At 35.8% G+C, this 13,578-nt stretch overlaps 1 protein-coding gene across 4 annotated transcripts in view; it reads right to left on the bottom strand.

Annotated features, from left to right (window-relative positions):
- Nucleotides 1-13,578, bottom strand: part of SLC9B2 (solute carrier family 9 member B2) — a 504,139-nt gene that overhangs the window by 376,860 nt on the left and 113,701 nt on the right. For 2 of the 4 annotated variants that reach the window (XM_044062122.1, XM_044062121.1), the window contains exon 2: nt 1,390-1,486. In XM_044062122.1, the coding sequence (XP_043918057.1) occupies nt 1,390-1,485 (96 nt within the window). In that variant the 5' untranslated portion in view covers nt 1,486. Of the gene's footprint in view, nt 1-1,389; nt 1,487-1,744; nt 2,094-13,578 lie in introns of those variants that run through there. The other 2 variants (XM_044062120.1, XM_044062118.1) reach the window with 2 other exon arrangements.

A 13,578-nucleotide genomic window follows, 5' to 3' on the forward strand; every position in this document is an offset into this window, starting at 1 on the left:
AAATAGGGTTTGTCGTCTGACTTAAAGAATATCCATTGTGTGATTCCTTAAAACCTCTTGTATTAGAGGTAACATGGGATATATGGAAATGACCCCTTAAGGACATCAGGTGTTTCAGCTACATGGCAGTTCTGAATGCCCATGGCTTTTTTCTTTTTATGTCTGTTATGGACAAACTCAGGCCAATAAAACCCAACCCCACTAGCTGTGGACATGCATATTTCAGTCTTCTTATGGCCTCCTCAGCACAGCATAAGTGGACTTTTTGACTAACGTTTGAAAACACAGGACAATTGCATATATCCCATGTTACCTCTAATACAAGAGGTTTTAAGGATTCACACAGTGGAAAATCTAGTTTGGCTGGGTTTTTCTTTTGTTTTTTGCTGACTGTTTTTTCCATGTGACCTTGCTACTCATGGTTTTATTTTGTCTTAAAGAATATATCACACCTACCACAGTGACGTATAGCACTGACACATGAAGGGACATACATGCACAACACACACACACACACATATACATATACACAATCACACACATACAATATGTGTATATATATATATATATATATATATATATATATATATATATATATATATATATATATTTATCTAGAGGGGGGGGGTAGAGGTCTATATACATGTACAAGCACTTTTAGAATTAGCTCCTAAGCTGGAAACCTAAATCAATCACAATGTGAAGCAGAACAGATTGCAAAATCTTAGCACTGAAGCATAAAGGAACAAACAAGTACATGCAGGCATGCCATTATCAAGATCCTTACAATCAGATTTTAAACTGGAAGTCAAGGTGTGAAGGAAAATACATTGGAAACACTTATGAAAGTATAGATTTTTATATAATAAAACAATGCAGACAGCTTTGCAGGAAATACTGGGGAACAGACTTATTAACAGCCTAAGTAACCATCTGCGGGATGGTTTAACACAGACTTACAGCTATGAGCTGCTAACAAACTCTGTCTTCTAGTCCATGCTTTTATTTCCACGTACAAACTCTATGACTATGAGGGAAGCTACAAAACTATACTTGCCACAGAAGTCAGAAAATATGCAGTTCTTTTTCTGTCAGACCATTCAGAAAACGATGCTTCCACACAAGTCACTAAATATTAGTGCTACTGCCTGCTGGTTTCTTCGTTATGATGTTTAAAAGTAGCTGTCTCAAATGCAGCATACAAATGCACGTGGCTGTATTAAAAGAACTGTCTCCGTATATATTTTTGTATACAAAGTACTGTAGTGAACTGTATAATATGGAATTTACATTTTAGGAGGATACTGATGCAAAGCCTCAAGGGTCATTTCTGTTGTGTAAAACTGTAACAAAAGAATCACCCAAAATTATCATTTCTGTATACATTACCTGTATGTGACGTTCATCATAGACATTGTCTTCTACCTTCACATGTGGAAGATCAGCTGTATTCTTGGCTTCACTTTTTGCAGCAGAGTTACCCATACTAAATAAGAAAAACAGAGTTTATTTTTTTAGAATACAGACATATGCTTCACCTCATTTCAGCCTGCAAAACCCAGTTTTCTCTGTCACAGCTATACTGTGTACAAACAAAGCAGCAATATGGGAGTAAACTACAACATATTCCAGCATCTGTAGTGCAGACAGTGCTATTCATAGTAGCTATGAACTCTGCTTCTCAGCATAACATAGAAAGTAAACAATGAAAGAAATGGCTAAATACACTTCCATGCTATCTTACCTTACGTTTGTGCTGACATCCATTTCAGTTTTGTTCCCAAGATTGAGGGTAGTGGCCATAAATACTGCTTCTTGTGGTTAATTAGTCATTTTTCCATTCCAAAAATATGGTCACACACTAGAAAAGATCAGAATATCTGGAGAAGGGGAAGAATCTACACATATGAGCACAGCAATGTGACTTACACCAGAGGTACAGCTCTCAACCTTTCATCATTTAAATGACCGAGACAACATTTTAAGATGAAGGACACAGACATTCAGTGAGTCATGCATTTTCAAAGCTGAGAACATAGGCTCCTCACACTGTGGAAACTACTGTCTTTGGTTATACGCAGCATATTTAATTTTTCAGTTTAGAATATTCATCTCTCTCACTATTTGTTTCTCGTGTATTAAAATCAAAATGCAAACAATAAATAAATAGATAAAATAAAAAATAAATATTTCACTAAGAACATCTAGTTCCAGGACAACTAGAAAAGTAATTCAAAACACTGAAAACATCAGATAAGGTAAAGTAATAAAGCAATTTGGAAAGGTTATCAAATTTTACAGACCTGAAAGCCTTCAGCAAATGCTCCACCTTTTAAATTTTTCAAAACTTCAATTTGAAAGCTAAGCCACATACAGGGGAGCAAAACAATGCTTTACTATACAGCTATGCAAAGATAGCTGTCTGATGAAAAAGTGTGCAAACTGCATGCTTGCATGAAAAATCGGGTCTCACCATCTCACTAATGTGGGTCATCATTTCCTCAAGGAGCAACACACTCAGAACTAATTATATTAAGCAGGTACAGGGGCAAAAATCTCTTGGGGGGGGTAAAATAAGTTTCTGACAGGTTTACATAAACCCAATTTTACAATGTTTGCTCTAAGACATGACATTCAAACTCCTTTCCTTCACACTTAACACAAACCACCCTAGTTACAGAAGTGATGCACTCTTCTAAGTGTATGGTATTTACTTGTGCTTTGTTGACTAGGTTAGTCCCACTATACAGGCTCTCTTCAGGGAAGACCAAAGGGGGTAGCCATACTTGGTAGAGGAAATTTGGCCAGGACACAGTAGACATGACCCACTGGCAAGGAACACTAGATGAAAACTAAGGTGAGACAACAACATGTAACATTAACATACAAGTTGTCTGGTTTAAATGAGGCCGTGCGGACAATCAAAACAAACTTTAATATAACACTCCCAGCCTGCAGAACCAAGGCTGCATAACCGGAAATAACTTAACAAGACAAAAAGGTCTATTGTTATCTTGTTTAGTAAATACAGAAGCTGTTCCTACTGATGGAAGGCTTTTCAACTGAGGCTGAAGTAATCAGCTTATAGCATGTGTGCCTGGAGGCATCAAAAGAATGTATCAGTAGCAACAAGTAGTAAGACAAAATAAAAAAAACTTGTTCTCAGTGTCGGTGAAAAAAAAGTCTTTGGATAAAGTTAACACCTATGTATCTTCCATCAGATGATCATTAAGGAGAGCAAAACGATTTTGCACACCAGGGAACACTTATAGATTACCACATCCCACCTGTAATTAGTCAGATGTCAACTCTCTCACACTGGTAGGATTTCATTTCAATGGACAAATACAGAGTAGTTAGGGGCAAAAGTAAAATACACTTCATCACCAGCTCAGCACTAGAAATCTGCCAGTCTGTTCTTGGGTACCTAAGAGGTGCAGCAAGAAGCAGCACATATACAGTGAACAAGGGGTGAGCTCTAGAAGAAATACATCTGTGTGACATACTCACTACGTAATTAATGTCATTAACTGTCCTGACCAATTTTCAAGGAATTAAAGTTCCACTCTGAATGACAGTTGTAATGGTCTATAGATGCTTATCCTCTGATGTTAATACACATAAACTGTCATAATACCATGAAAGATGGGAGGTGATGCAAATAGTCTGCTGGAGGAGAGTGTTAGGCTCACCAAACCATCACTTGATGAGAGCCATCAAGGGCAGTGTGCAGTAGCATGCACCACCATGGGAAGGCATTTTAGGCCTCCACAGTGACAACACCTGCCTTGTTTGAGTGGTGTTATGCCATTACAAATTATCTTTCTGCTGGGATGCTGGCACGTGCATAATGCACCATCATGGCTGCCTGAATTATGGTCACCTCTGGAAAGCTCTTGCTGTGTTCCTGGGTGAAATTCTTGTATAAGTAAATAAATAGGCCATGTCTGATGAAGGTGTTGATAGTTGATAGGCATGGGGCCAAAATCTAAACTGAAAAAAAGGAATAACTGTAAGCACAATACAACTAAATATGTAAGTTGCCAACAGATCACCAGTGAAGCATGAGAGCTGAAATCCAAATCCCCATGAAAAGAAAGGGGTGGGGGCAATGGAGCAACACTTTCAGTGCTATAAGAATATTTCCACTGAAGATCTATTAAGGTGAGTAAGCATATAATTGCACTGTGTTTCTTTGGATAAGAGTGGTCAGAACTGCAAAAAGGTCTAAACACTAATCTAACGTGGTGGGCAGCCAAGGGAGGATCCTATGCAATGGTAACCTACAGAATCCTGATCTCCTTCTAGACTTCAGCATTAGGCTTGTTGTGTCTGCTAAATGTGTGGACTATTGAACACTTTGCAGCTTCACAGATGCACAAGGCAGACACACTTAAAACAGGTAGGAGAAGTGGCAGAAACTCTAGAAGAATCTGTAATAGACAGCATCCCACTGATGCTTGCCAATGTTATGTTTTGCTTATCAGAAAAAAAAAGACAATAGAATAAGTAAGCAACTTTAATAAGATTTACTTGGTCATCTGTATGACAATTTGTCCTTTATAAAGTAGACAGGTTTACTGATGCCTTTGGTTCTTTCTATGCAATTCCAAAGTTGTCTATGTATATCTAACATGTGTAACAGTCTTTCACATTGTTTTTATGTTTTAGAAGAAGACTAGCAATTGTATAAATACGTCTCAGAGATACAGCTGAAATTATTTTTAACATGAAAATGGGTTAGCTCTCAAAGTTACTCTATTACTATGACAATGGCGTATGGTTCAGTGCACATCAAGGACTGTAGCTCAAGAATGCTTCTTACTGAGGTCAGTGCTACAAAAATGTTTTTTCAAGAAAGAAGCGACAAGGTCATATAGGCAGTTGGCTCAGACAGTAGTAATGTAAGATTTCCTATCACAAACTTCAAACCTGAAGCAGGCTATAGGGAATGATAAGGTGGCCACAAAGGCATGATTCCCTGTGTGGAGTTCAGTGGCCAACAATGTGGTAGTATACTGTCAACTTTGTTAACCCGTATCCCAAGAAATACAGTCATTTGTATCTTAGTTCTTGAATACACACAAAAAACTGAATTATTATTTCTGTAGGGTTAATGTTTTTGGTTTCTGTACTGCTTCACAACTGTTAAGCCCTATTGGCACCAAAGAAACAAAGGTTTGTTACTGCTGAGGTGAAAATGCCACATAAAAACACAAAATACATATAATGTAAATGTCCTGAATCCCCAGGCATCAATAAGCAACTTTCTTGAACTCCCAACTTACTAATAACTGCATCAGTGTCTTCAAATGCATGAAGTTTTGTAAAGTGTCAGACTTAGGAAAGGCTGACATCAGCAAAGTCACCAGCCAGACTGACAGTTTGTTTTTAGTTATCAGCACCATAGCTAAGGTGGGAAAAGGGGGCAGCTGCTCCAGGCACAAGCTGTTAGGCAGTATGAATGGCATCTCCAATGAGTTGCCCATCGATCAAGTGTGAGTGCAGTAACGGCTTTCATTAAGCAGCCATGACTAAAATTGTGGCTGTTCAAAATTGGTCTATATTATATCTTTGAAGAGTCAGTTCAGCGACCGGCAGTTTACATCAAAATGCCGTTCAGTGAACTATTCATACTGAGATCGCGGTACAGTGAAGATCGGAAAATTTGCCCTTTCCTCACTGCAATGTGATCTCAGATTTCGTATATATAATTAGTGAGGGTGTGGGGGGCTCAGCCCCCCACAAAAGCAAATTCACTGAATGGCATTTAGATGTAAAATGCCTTTCGTTGAACTGACTCTTCGAAGTTATAATATAAACCCGTTCAAATTAGTTTGTTTAGCAGTGTGTGTGTGTGTGTGTGTGTGTGTGTGTGTGTGTGTGTGTGTGTGTGTGTGTATTTATGTTTATAACTACAAGCTCTGTGTTAAAGTTATAGAAGAACCTTTTTTGTTCTCAACTTCAGGGTGTAAAAATGAAAAAGATAGCCTACTTGAGTTAGCACAATATTTCCAAGTCTATATACAACACATGCAACACCTCAGTATAAGGTTTTATGGTCCATATAACACTTTATAGTCCATATAAGTACTCCACCACTTAGGTTCGGTCCCTAGCAACCTGTCCAGCCACAGGCATACCTCTCAACCTACCAACATTGAAAATAGGAAAAGGCCCTTAAAAAGCAGGAAAATATAGTAAAAAAATCAGGACATCTAATTAGCATATAGTCTGAATACCAAACAGCACATGACTCTTCCCATTGTCACATGTTTAATAAACAGAGTGACAAAAATGATGGAAAAATATAACCACATTATCAAAGAGACAGTGTAAAATATGTAGACTTTAATTAATTGTATTCTAAAATTCTACCACATAAAGTAATTTATTTATGCTTCAGAAGAAGGGAGATGCAAGATGTGTGCCATCTTTAGTTAAATGGTTGTTACCACAACTATGCCGGTCAAGTAGTGCGGTTAGCACTCAGCTTCAAAAATCATGTGATGATGGGGGAATTAGAAACTTGTTCTAAAGGGTAAATCAAGCTTGAAAATAGGCACATCCTGTGCATGGGGTAAATCAGGCCCTGAAAATAGGGACATTTCTCCAAAATAGGGACAGCTAAGCTATCTGGCTACAGGCTGTTAAAAAGCCATAGCTGCAGGCCTTGCCATGCCTTCCCTTCAACTCTACTCAAAAATATAACCTTCATCTGAACTTGTCTCAAGTTAAATCCACAAGGAGCCACCACTGGGTGATCTAACTCTATAAGTTTTTGGTCAAAACCCGTGCTGTGACCAGTAATGCACCTCTCACAGAGGAATCAACTCCCTGATCTGCCTTTGTTAGGCAACCTCCTTTTATGCAGTTACTAACAATCAACTACTCACTAACTGACCAATACAGCCAATGTCCTGACTAAAGTGTTGTGACAGTTTTACAACCACAAGTCACTTTATACACTTTTAAAGACACACTACCCACTTTCCTCAAGCTAGATAATACAATTACTCTCCGCCTCAAGCACAAAACAATTGGTTTGAGACTCACAATCATAGGTTGTAGGACCTCAACAACTCACTGGCTTTGCTATTGGCCAGTCTAGGCATATGGATCATGGTGTACTGTAACAGTTAGAGGGATATTGCCCCACAGCATTATTTTATGTTGCCATCTAATTGTTTATTCAGCCATTTCAGTAAGTAAAGATCGGTCACCAAGCTGAAGTGCTAACTCAACAGCCAGTTACCTGAGAGTTCCATTTCTGCATACTTTTTGGATATGGAAATACACCTGGACAGAACAAACAAATGTTTTTAATCTAAACTATATAGATAGCCTACATTCAGGAATAACTGCATTTATTAACACAGTATACATCCACCATACAATAAGAGGAAAGTAATTAAAAATCAAGCAGATAGATTATCACATTTGGTTTCTGAAGATTATGACTTTGAAATGGGCTTCAATAACCTAAAAAAAATGTGTTTGTAGAAAAACGATATGACTCTTTGTTCAGACAGGGAATTTAAGACAAAGTGAAATATGGGTACATACCCACCTTGGGAATATTTAGTCAGGGTTTAAACAAGATCACCCACCATAAATGGATGTATAAGCCCTAGGGTTGATTATACTTTGGGCTTTCTGTTAACATACAATATTAATAGTATACCCATTACAAGTATTACAGGAAATAACTGAAAAGTTGTGTATGGCAAGAGAAAAATCACAAAGAACATGGCACCAGGTCTGAGTTTTACATGTAAAAATGGTAACAATTTGAACATCATGTTGGAGTCTAATACAGGAAAAGTAACTACATCATGAAAGATTGCCAAGGACAGAGACACTTAACTATGCAAAAGGTGCCACTATATAAGGGGGGGGGGTTCCAGTTTGCCAAGAGGTACAGTTTGGTTTGGTTTTGATGTCTATACAGTATACCTGTATAACTGAATACGTTTCTTAATTTAATTCCTTTATGTGTATACCAGCAAGGATTTTATATACACCACTGTTGAAATGTCTGATCTGTGGGAAGCAAATTTCTACTACTTCTAACTATTGCACTACTCAAGCTTTGTCATTCACTTCAACAAACTGCTAATCTGATTATATTCAAAAGTTGGCTATATCTGAAGTAATCACTTTCTGAAAGTTTAAACTGCTAGCAGATCACTATTTTATTTAATCACATATAAATACTCTAAGAAAAGTAGCGGAGGCACTTTTTTCAGACATCATGAGATACCAATTTCTTGTCTACTCCAGGACATTAATAAATCTATCAGGCCCAAATTGTCTCCCCAGCTTTGTCATCTGAGATTATTTTTTTTTATCTATAATTTGTTGACCAGATTAGTTCTACTAAGCAAGTAGCCTCTTTTCAGGGAAGAGTTGAGGTGGTATTATTTCCACTATTGAGGAGAAATTAGGCCAGACCATCAGGGAACTTCCCCTACTTGGCATTGTTGTGAGTAGGACCCATTTTGCATAGGCACTTCCAGTTTCCATTTCAGACATAGAGGTGCCCCGAAAAACAGAAAGGCAGATGAAGACAAAAGTTCATAATGGAGTGGTGAGAGAAATGGAGAAAGCCAATACTGAGACCGGAAAATACGTGCAAGAATGAGGAGATGTTGCAAAGAAATCTGTTTGATGGAGATGAGTCAGCAAATGACAGATGTATAATTACAACCCTCCAGTCAGGAAGGTTGTGGGATGATTTACTTAAAGAAATGGTGATGCAAAGTGAGCCAGAAAATGAAGGTGTTGTTTCCTTGGGGGGCATTATGTAGAAAATACAAAGGAGGATGCAGAAACAATCCTGCAGAATAGTGGTGAGATGGAAAAGAAAACATATGCACAGAAAGTAAAATAAGGCAAAGGGGAAGTAGAAAAGAAAAAGGCAGAAGAAAATGAAAAAAATAGAAGTACAGGGTAAGGATTTAAAGTAAAGAAGACAAATAAATGGACAGGTATGAAGTGTGGGACAATTTAATAGCTCCTTTGTGTGTAAAAGCACATGAGGTGAGAGTATTTATTCTTATTAACAAACAGACATTTTGTGACTATACATGAGACTATTTTTTTCAATGGAAATTTTTTATTGGAGAATATGAAAAAAAGAAAGACTGTAACCCATGGAATTTTTATGAGAAAAAAGCATTTAACAAGGAAACAAAAAGAAAATGCATGTACAATTTTGACCATAGGTAAAAAGAGAGACTTTGAAAGGACATTTAAAAACTTTATTTACTTAAGTATTGGACATTGCAAAACTGTATGATAAAAGGGGTTTATGGATTGGCAGAGGGGATTATAATATTGTGTTAAAAACAGAAAGAGAAAAAATATACATACGCTAAGTATGATAAACGCGGAGGGGGAACAGGAGTGTTGTAAAATACTGCAGACAACCCAAAGCATGTTTTTTTTTTTTTTTTGGAAAATAAGGACATTTGATACATAATTGTGATAAAAGAAAATTTTATATTTGTGGGAAAATGGGGCATGATGCAAAAAATGTGAACTGAAATGTTATAAATATAACAAAAGTGGACATTTAGGGATGGATTATAAAAATGAAAATAAGAGGAAGAAAAAAGAAAGAGAATAAAATGAACAAAGAAAAGAGATTTTAGAAGTAGAAATAAAAGAAAAATTAGATGAGAAAAAGATAATAAAGAGGACACTGAAGGTTCTGAAATAAGTGATGACGACAACATAAATTGGGAGATATTAAAAGAAAAAATAATTCTACTTGTAAAAGACAGAAAAAGAAAATTTAAATGGACACATTTGGAAGAAAAAAGAAAGGAAATGGATGAAAAATAATACTTACAGCTAATGGATGGGGGTTGGTATAATGGTTAAAATGACTGACTCACAAACTCAGGGTATAGTATTTGATTCCCACCTTTGGAGGGGAAATGGATAGGCTTAGAATGATCCATTAAGACAGTTAGCTTAGTAATTAGCTATGAACATATGAAACCATGAATCTAAGGAAAAGGATAATGACAATTTTAGAGTGCTTTCTATAAATGTGAATAGTATTAAGAATATAGTAAGAAGAACATGGATTGTGGAGTGGTGTAATACATGTGATGTAGATGTAATTATATTAGAAGATACAAGATTTTTAACAAATGAAGAAAGATTACAAAAAGAGAAACTATGAGGAGAAAAGATAATTTGGAATTTGGGAAATGAGAGATGTTCTGGAATAGCCATATTCCACAGGACTTCAGTAAAAATATTAGATGCAACTTTAGCACAAATGGGAAGATTAATCACGGTAGATTTAAAATGGGAAAAGTAAGTATACAGAATTATAACACTATATGCTTGTACTAATTGTAAAGAAAGGGAAAGTTTATTCATCAGATTTTTGACTATGTAGTGATTAATATGAATATTATAATAACAGAATACTTAAATTGTGATTTAAGAGGCAAGAGTAAAAATAAAGGATATGATATAAGAAAAATGTTAGCAGTTATAAGATGTGGTAAGTTAAAAGTTTGGGACAAAAATTCCTGGACTTACAAAAGGAGTATGTATAGAATTGAAATAGATTATTTATAGTATTAGAAGCTTTAGTTATAGAAGAAGTGGGTAGTTGAAACAGGCTTGTCTTATCATCTTGCAATATGACTAGAGATAAAGGAAAACAGGGAATATATAAAAAATAGGCAAAAGAATAAAAAGGATAAATGAGAAAGCATTGAATGAAAAGGGAAAGAGTTTAGTAATACAGTTACAGAAAGGTCATATTACTATGAGAACATTTTATAAAACATTGGTCTGAACAGTAGATGATACTTAACGAAAATATGAAAAATGTTTTTTTTACAATGGTAATATGATGTGAGAAAAGCAGAAAAAGAAAATATAAAAAAAATATAAAGATACATTGAAAGATTTAGTACATAATGATAGAAAGTACTTTGACAAAGAAAAAGAATTATATGACAGAAATCAAGAAACAGTACAAGAACTGTTATATACGCAAAATATTTTTACAAGAAAAGAGAAGAAGTATTGAGTTAATTAAGCAGATTAATAAAGGAAGATGGTACTGTAATGAGAAAAACAAAAACCATAAAAGGAGAAATAAAAAGTACTCAGGAAAAGATTATGAATAGTGTAGTACAATATGTACAAGAAATGACTGAAGAAAAAAAGAAGGTAGTGAAAAAACAAGGAAAGTAAAAACGTTAACAGAAAAAAAACCATGTAGTTGAAAAAAGGGAGATTTCTTTATATGAGGTAGATAAAGTATTAGGACAAGTAAATATAGATTTGGCTGCAGGACCAGGTGGACTACCGTATGAAATATATAAAAATCTAAGTGATTGGGAAAAATTTTTTTTTAATTTTGAATGAATGGTTAAATGAAGGTCTCATGTATACAGAATTGTGTAGTGGAATACTTAATATCATATGGGAGAAGAAAGATAGTAGACAATTAAAAAAAACTGAACACCAATGGTATTGAATAATAATGATTATAAGATCTTTATAAAAATAATACAAAAGATATCTGAAACTAAAATAGAAAACATTATTGAAGACAGTATGTATAGAATAAAGGGGAATGTTTGTCAAGAATTATTAACGACAGTTTAGGAAATTGTGGATGATATTACTAATAGAAAAGAAGAAGCTAAAATCACAATAAGAGAGTTTAGTAAAGCATTTTAATCAAATGGACATGAAATCTTATTTATGGGTACTAATGAAAGAATATAACTAAAGAAATTATATGTCAGAGTATAATAATAATAAAGTAAAAATACTTGTAAATGGCTGGTTAAGCCAAGAGATGCATATGAAGAGTGGTGTAAGACAGGGATGCCCAATGAGTTGTATATTCTTTGAATTAGTTATGAATGTGATAATATGTAAAATAAATTACAAAATGCAGGAGGTGGGTATATAATACCTGAAGGGTTAAGCATTCCAATTTTGTTAACATAAGCAGGCGACATTATAATTGAAAAAAAATTGGATAAAAGAAGTAATAATTTGCATAAACTAATGTCCAGTAGTAATAAGAATGGCTTTAAATAAAGAGAAAACTAAAGGTTTAGGTGATGTATTAAAGACAGGGGTATATATTTTACAATGAAAGAAAATTATGCGTTAGGTATTACATTTGGGAATAAAGATGTAAGAATAATTCAATGTGAATAAAAAACAGAAGAAATAAAAACAAACTTATCTTTTCTGGAGAACATACAGTATAAATTATCATTCAGAAGAAAGAGGCTTATTTGATAAATTCAATACTGAAGGGAAAATAACATACCTAGCAATTGTATTTATGTTGCCAACAGTATTTGAAAAAGAACTATTGCAGATGCAATACCCTTATTTCCACGATCAGCACCAATTGCCCTGTCCAAGAGGGACACAGGTGGAACCCCCAGGGTGAATTTATGGTTACCCATCCAATCGTCCAGATTGTGTTTGAAGAGGTTCAATGTGGTGCTCTGTTGACATGAAGTGGGAGTCCATTCCAAAGGTGTGGTAACCTGTGGGAGACAAATCTGTCTATCCAGCAGTTTCTATTAATGTCACATACCAGGTTAAGGTTTTTAGAGATAGTAACCCATATACTATTTGACTTGCAGATATGCAGCATTTCCAATAAAGCAGGGTCAAAGATTGCCTTATATGCAAGGCATAGATCACCTCTGAGTAGTCTGTATGAAACAGAATAAAGTGACAGTGATTTCAGATGATCCACATAGGGCAGATGCTGAAGACCTTGAATTTTCCTTGTGAGGGATCTTTGTGGTCTCTCCAACTGCTGCAGCTGCTTGGAAAGGTACAAAAGGGGCATTGTACTCAATTATTGGTCTGATGACGGAAGAGTACAGAGAGGTTATAACTTCTGTTTTTTTCTGGATGCAATGCCCTTACTTATGAGATGAGTAATATAGAATGCCCATCTTACCACTGTGGAGACATGGTGATCAAAGGTAAGGTTGCTGTCAAGCTGTGTGCCCAGGTCTCTCACCACTGAGTGCATACTTAGGGTGTCGTTATTGATGTGGTAGTTAGCAGGCACATTGAGCTTATTGAAAGGGATGATAATACTTTTTTGCATTAAGTTTAAGGCCATGACTTTGACACCAATCATTTGTTTGTGTAAGACCCTCATGCAGGATATTGACATCGTTTGGAGATTCTATGACTGCTCCCAGTTTGCAGTCATCAGCAAACTTTGTCCTCCACAGACCTTTACTTTTAGCTAATACTTTAAAGAAATAGATTCCAAACAGTAGCGGTCCCAGGACTGATCCCTGTGGAACACCACTGGTTACAGGTCTGCTGTTGGAGGTGGATTCCCCTATTTTGACTATATGGGTTCTATCAGTGAGCCAGATAGCGACCCATCTAATGATATAAGGGTTGATAACTAGTTGGGTGAGTTTATCAATGATGCCTGAGTGGGGGATAGTGTCAAAAACCTTGGCTAAGTCTAGGTAGGCTGTATGCACAGATTTTCCCTCATCCAGGACCTTGGTGACTGTCTCAAAGATGTCCACCAGG

This window comes from Protopterus annectens, chromosome 2.part1 (genome assembly GCF_019279795.1).
Source record: "Protopterus annectens isolate FY-2018-M chromosome 2.part1, PAN1.0, whole genome shotgun sequence".
In the NCBI taxonomy this organism is placed as follows: domain Eukaryota; kingdom Metazoa; phylum Chordata; order Ceratodontiformes; family Protopteridae; genus Protopterus; species Protopterus annectens.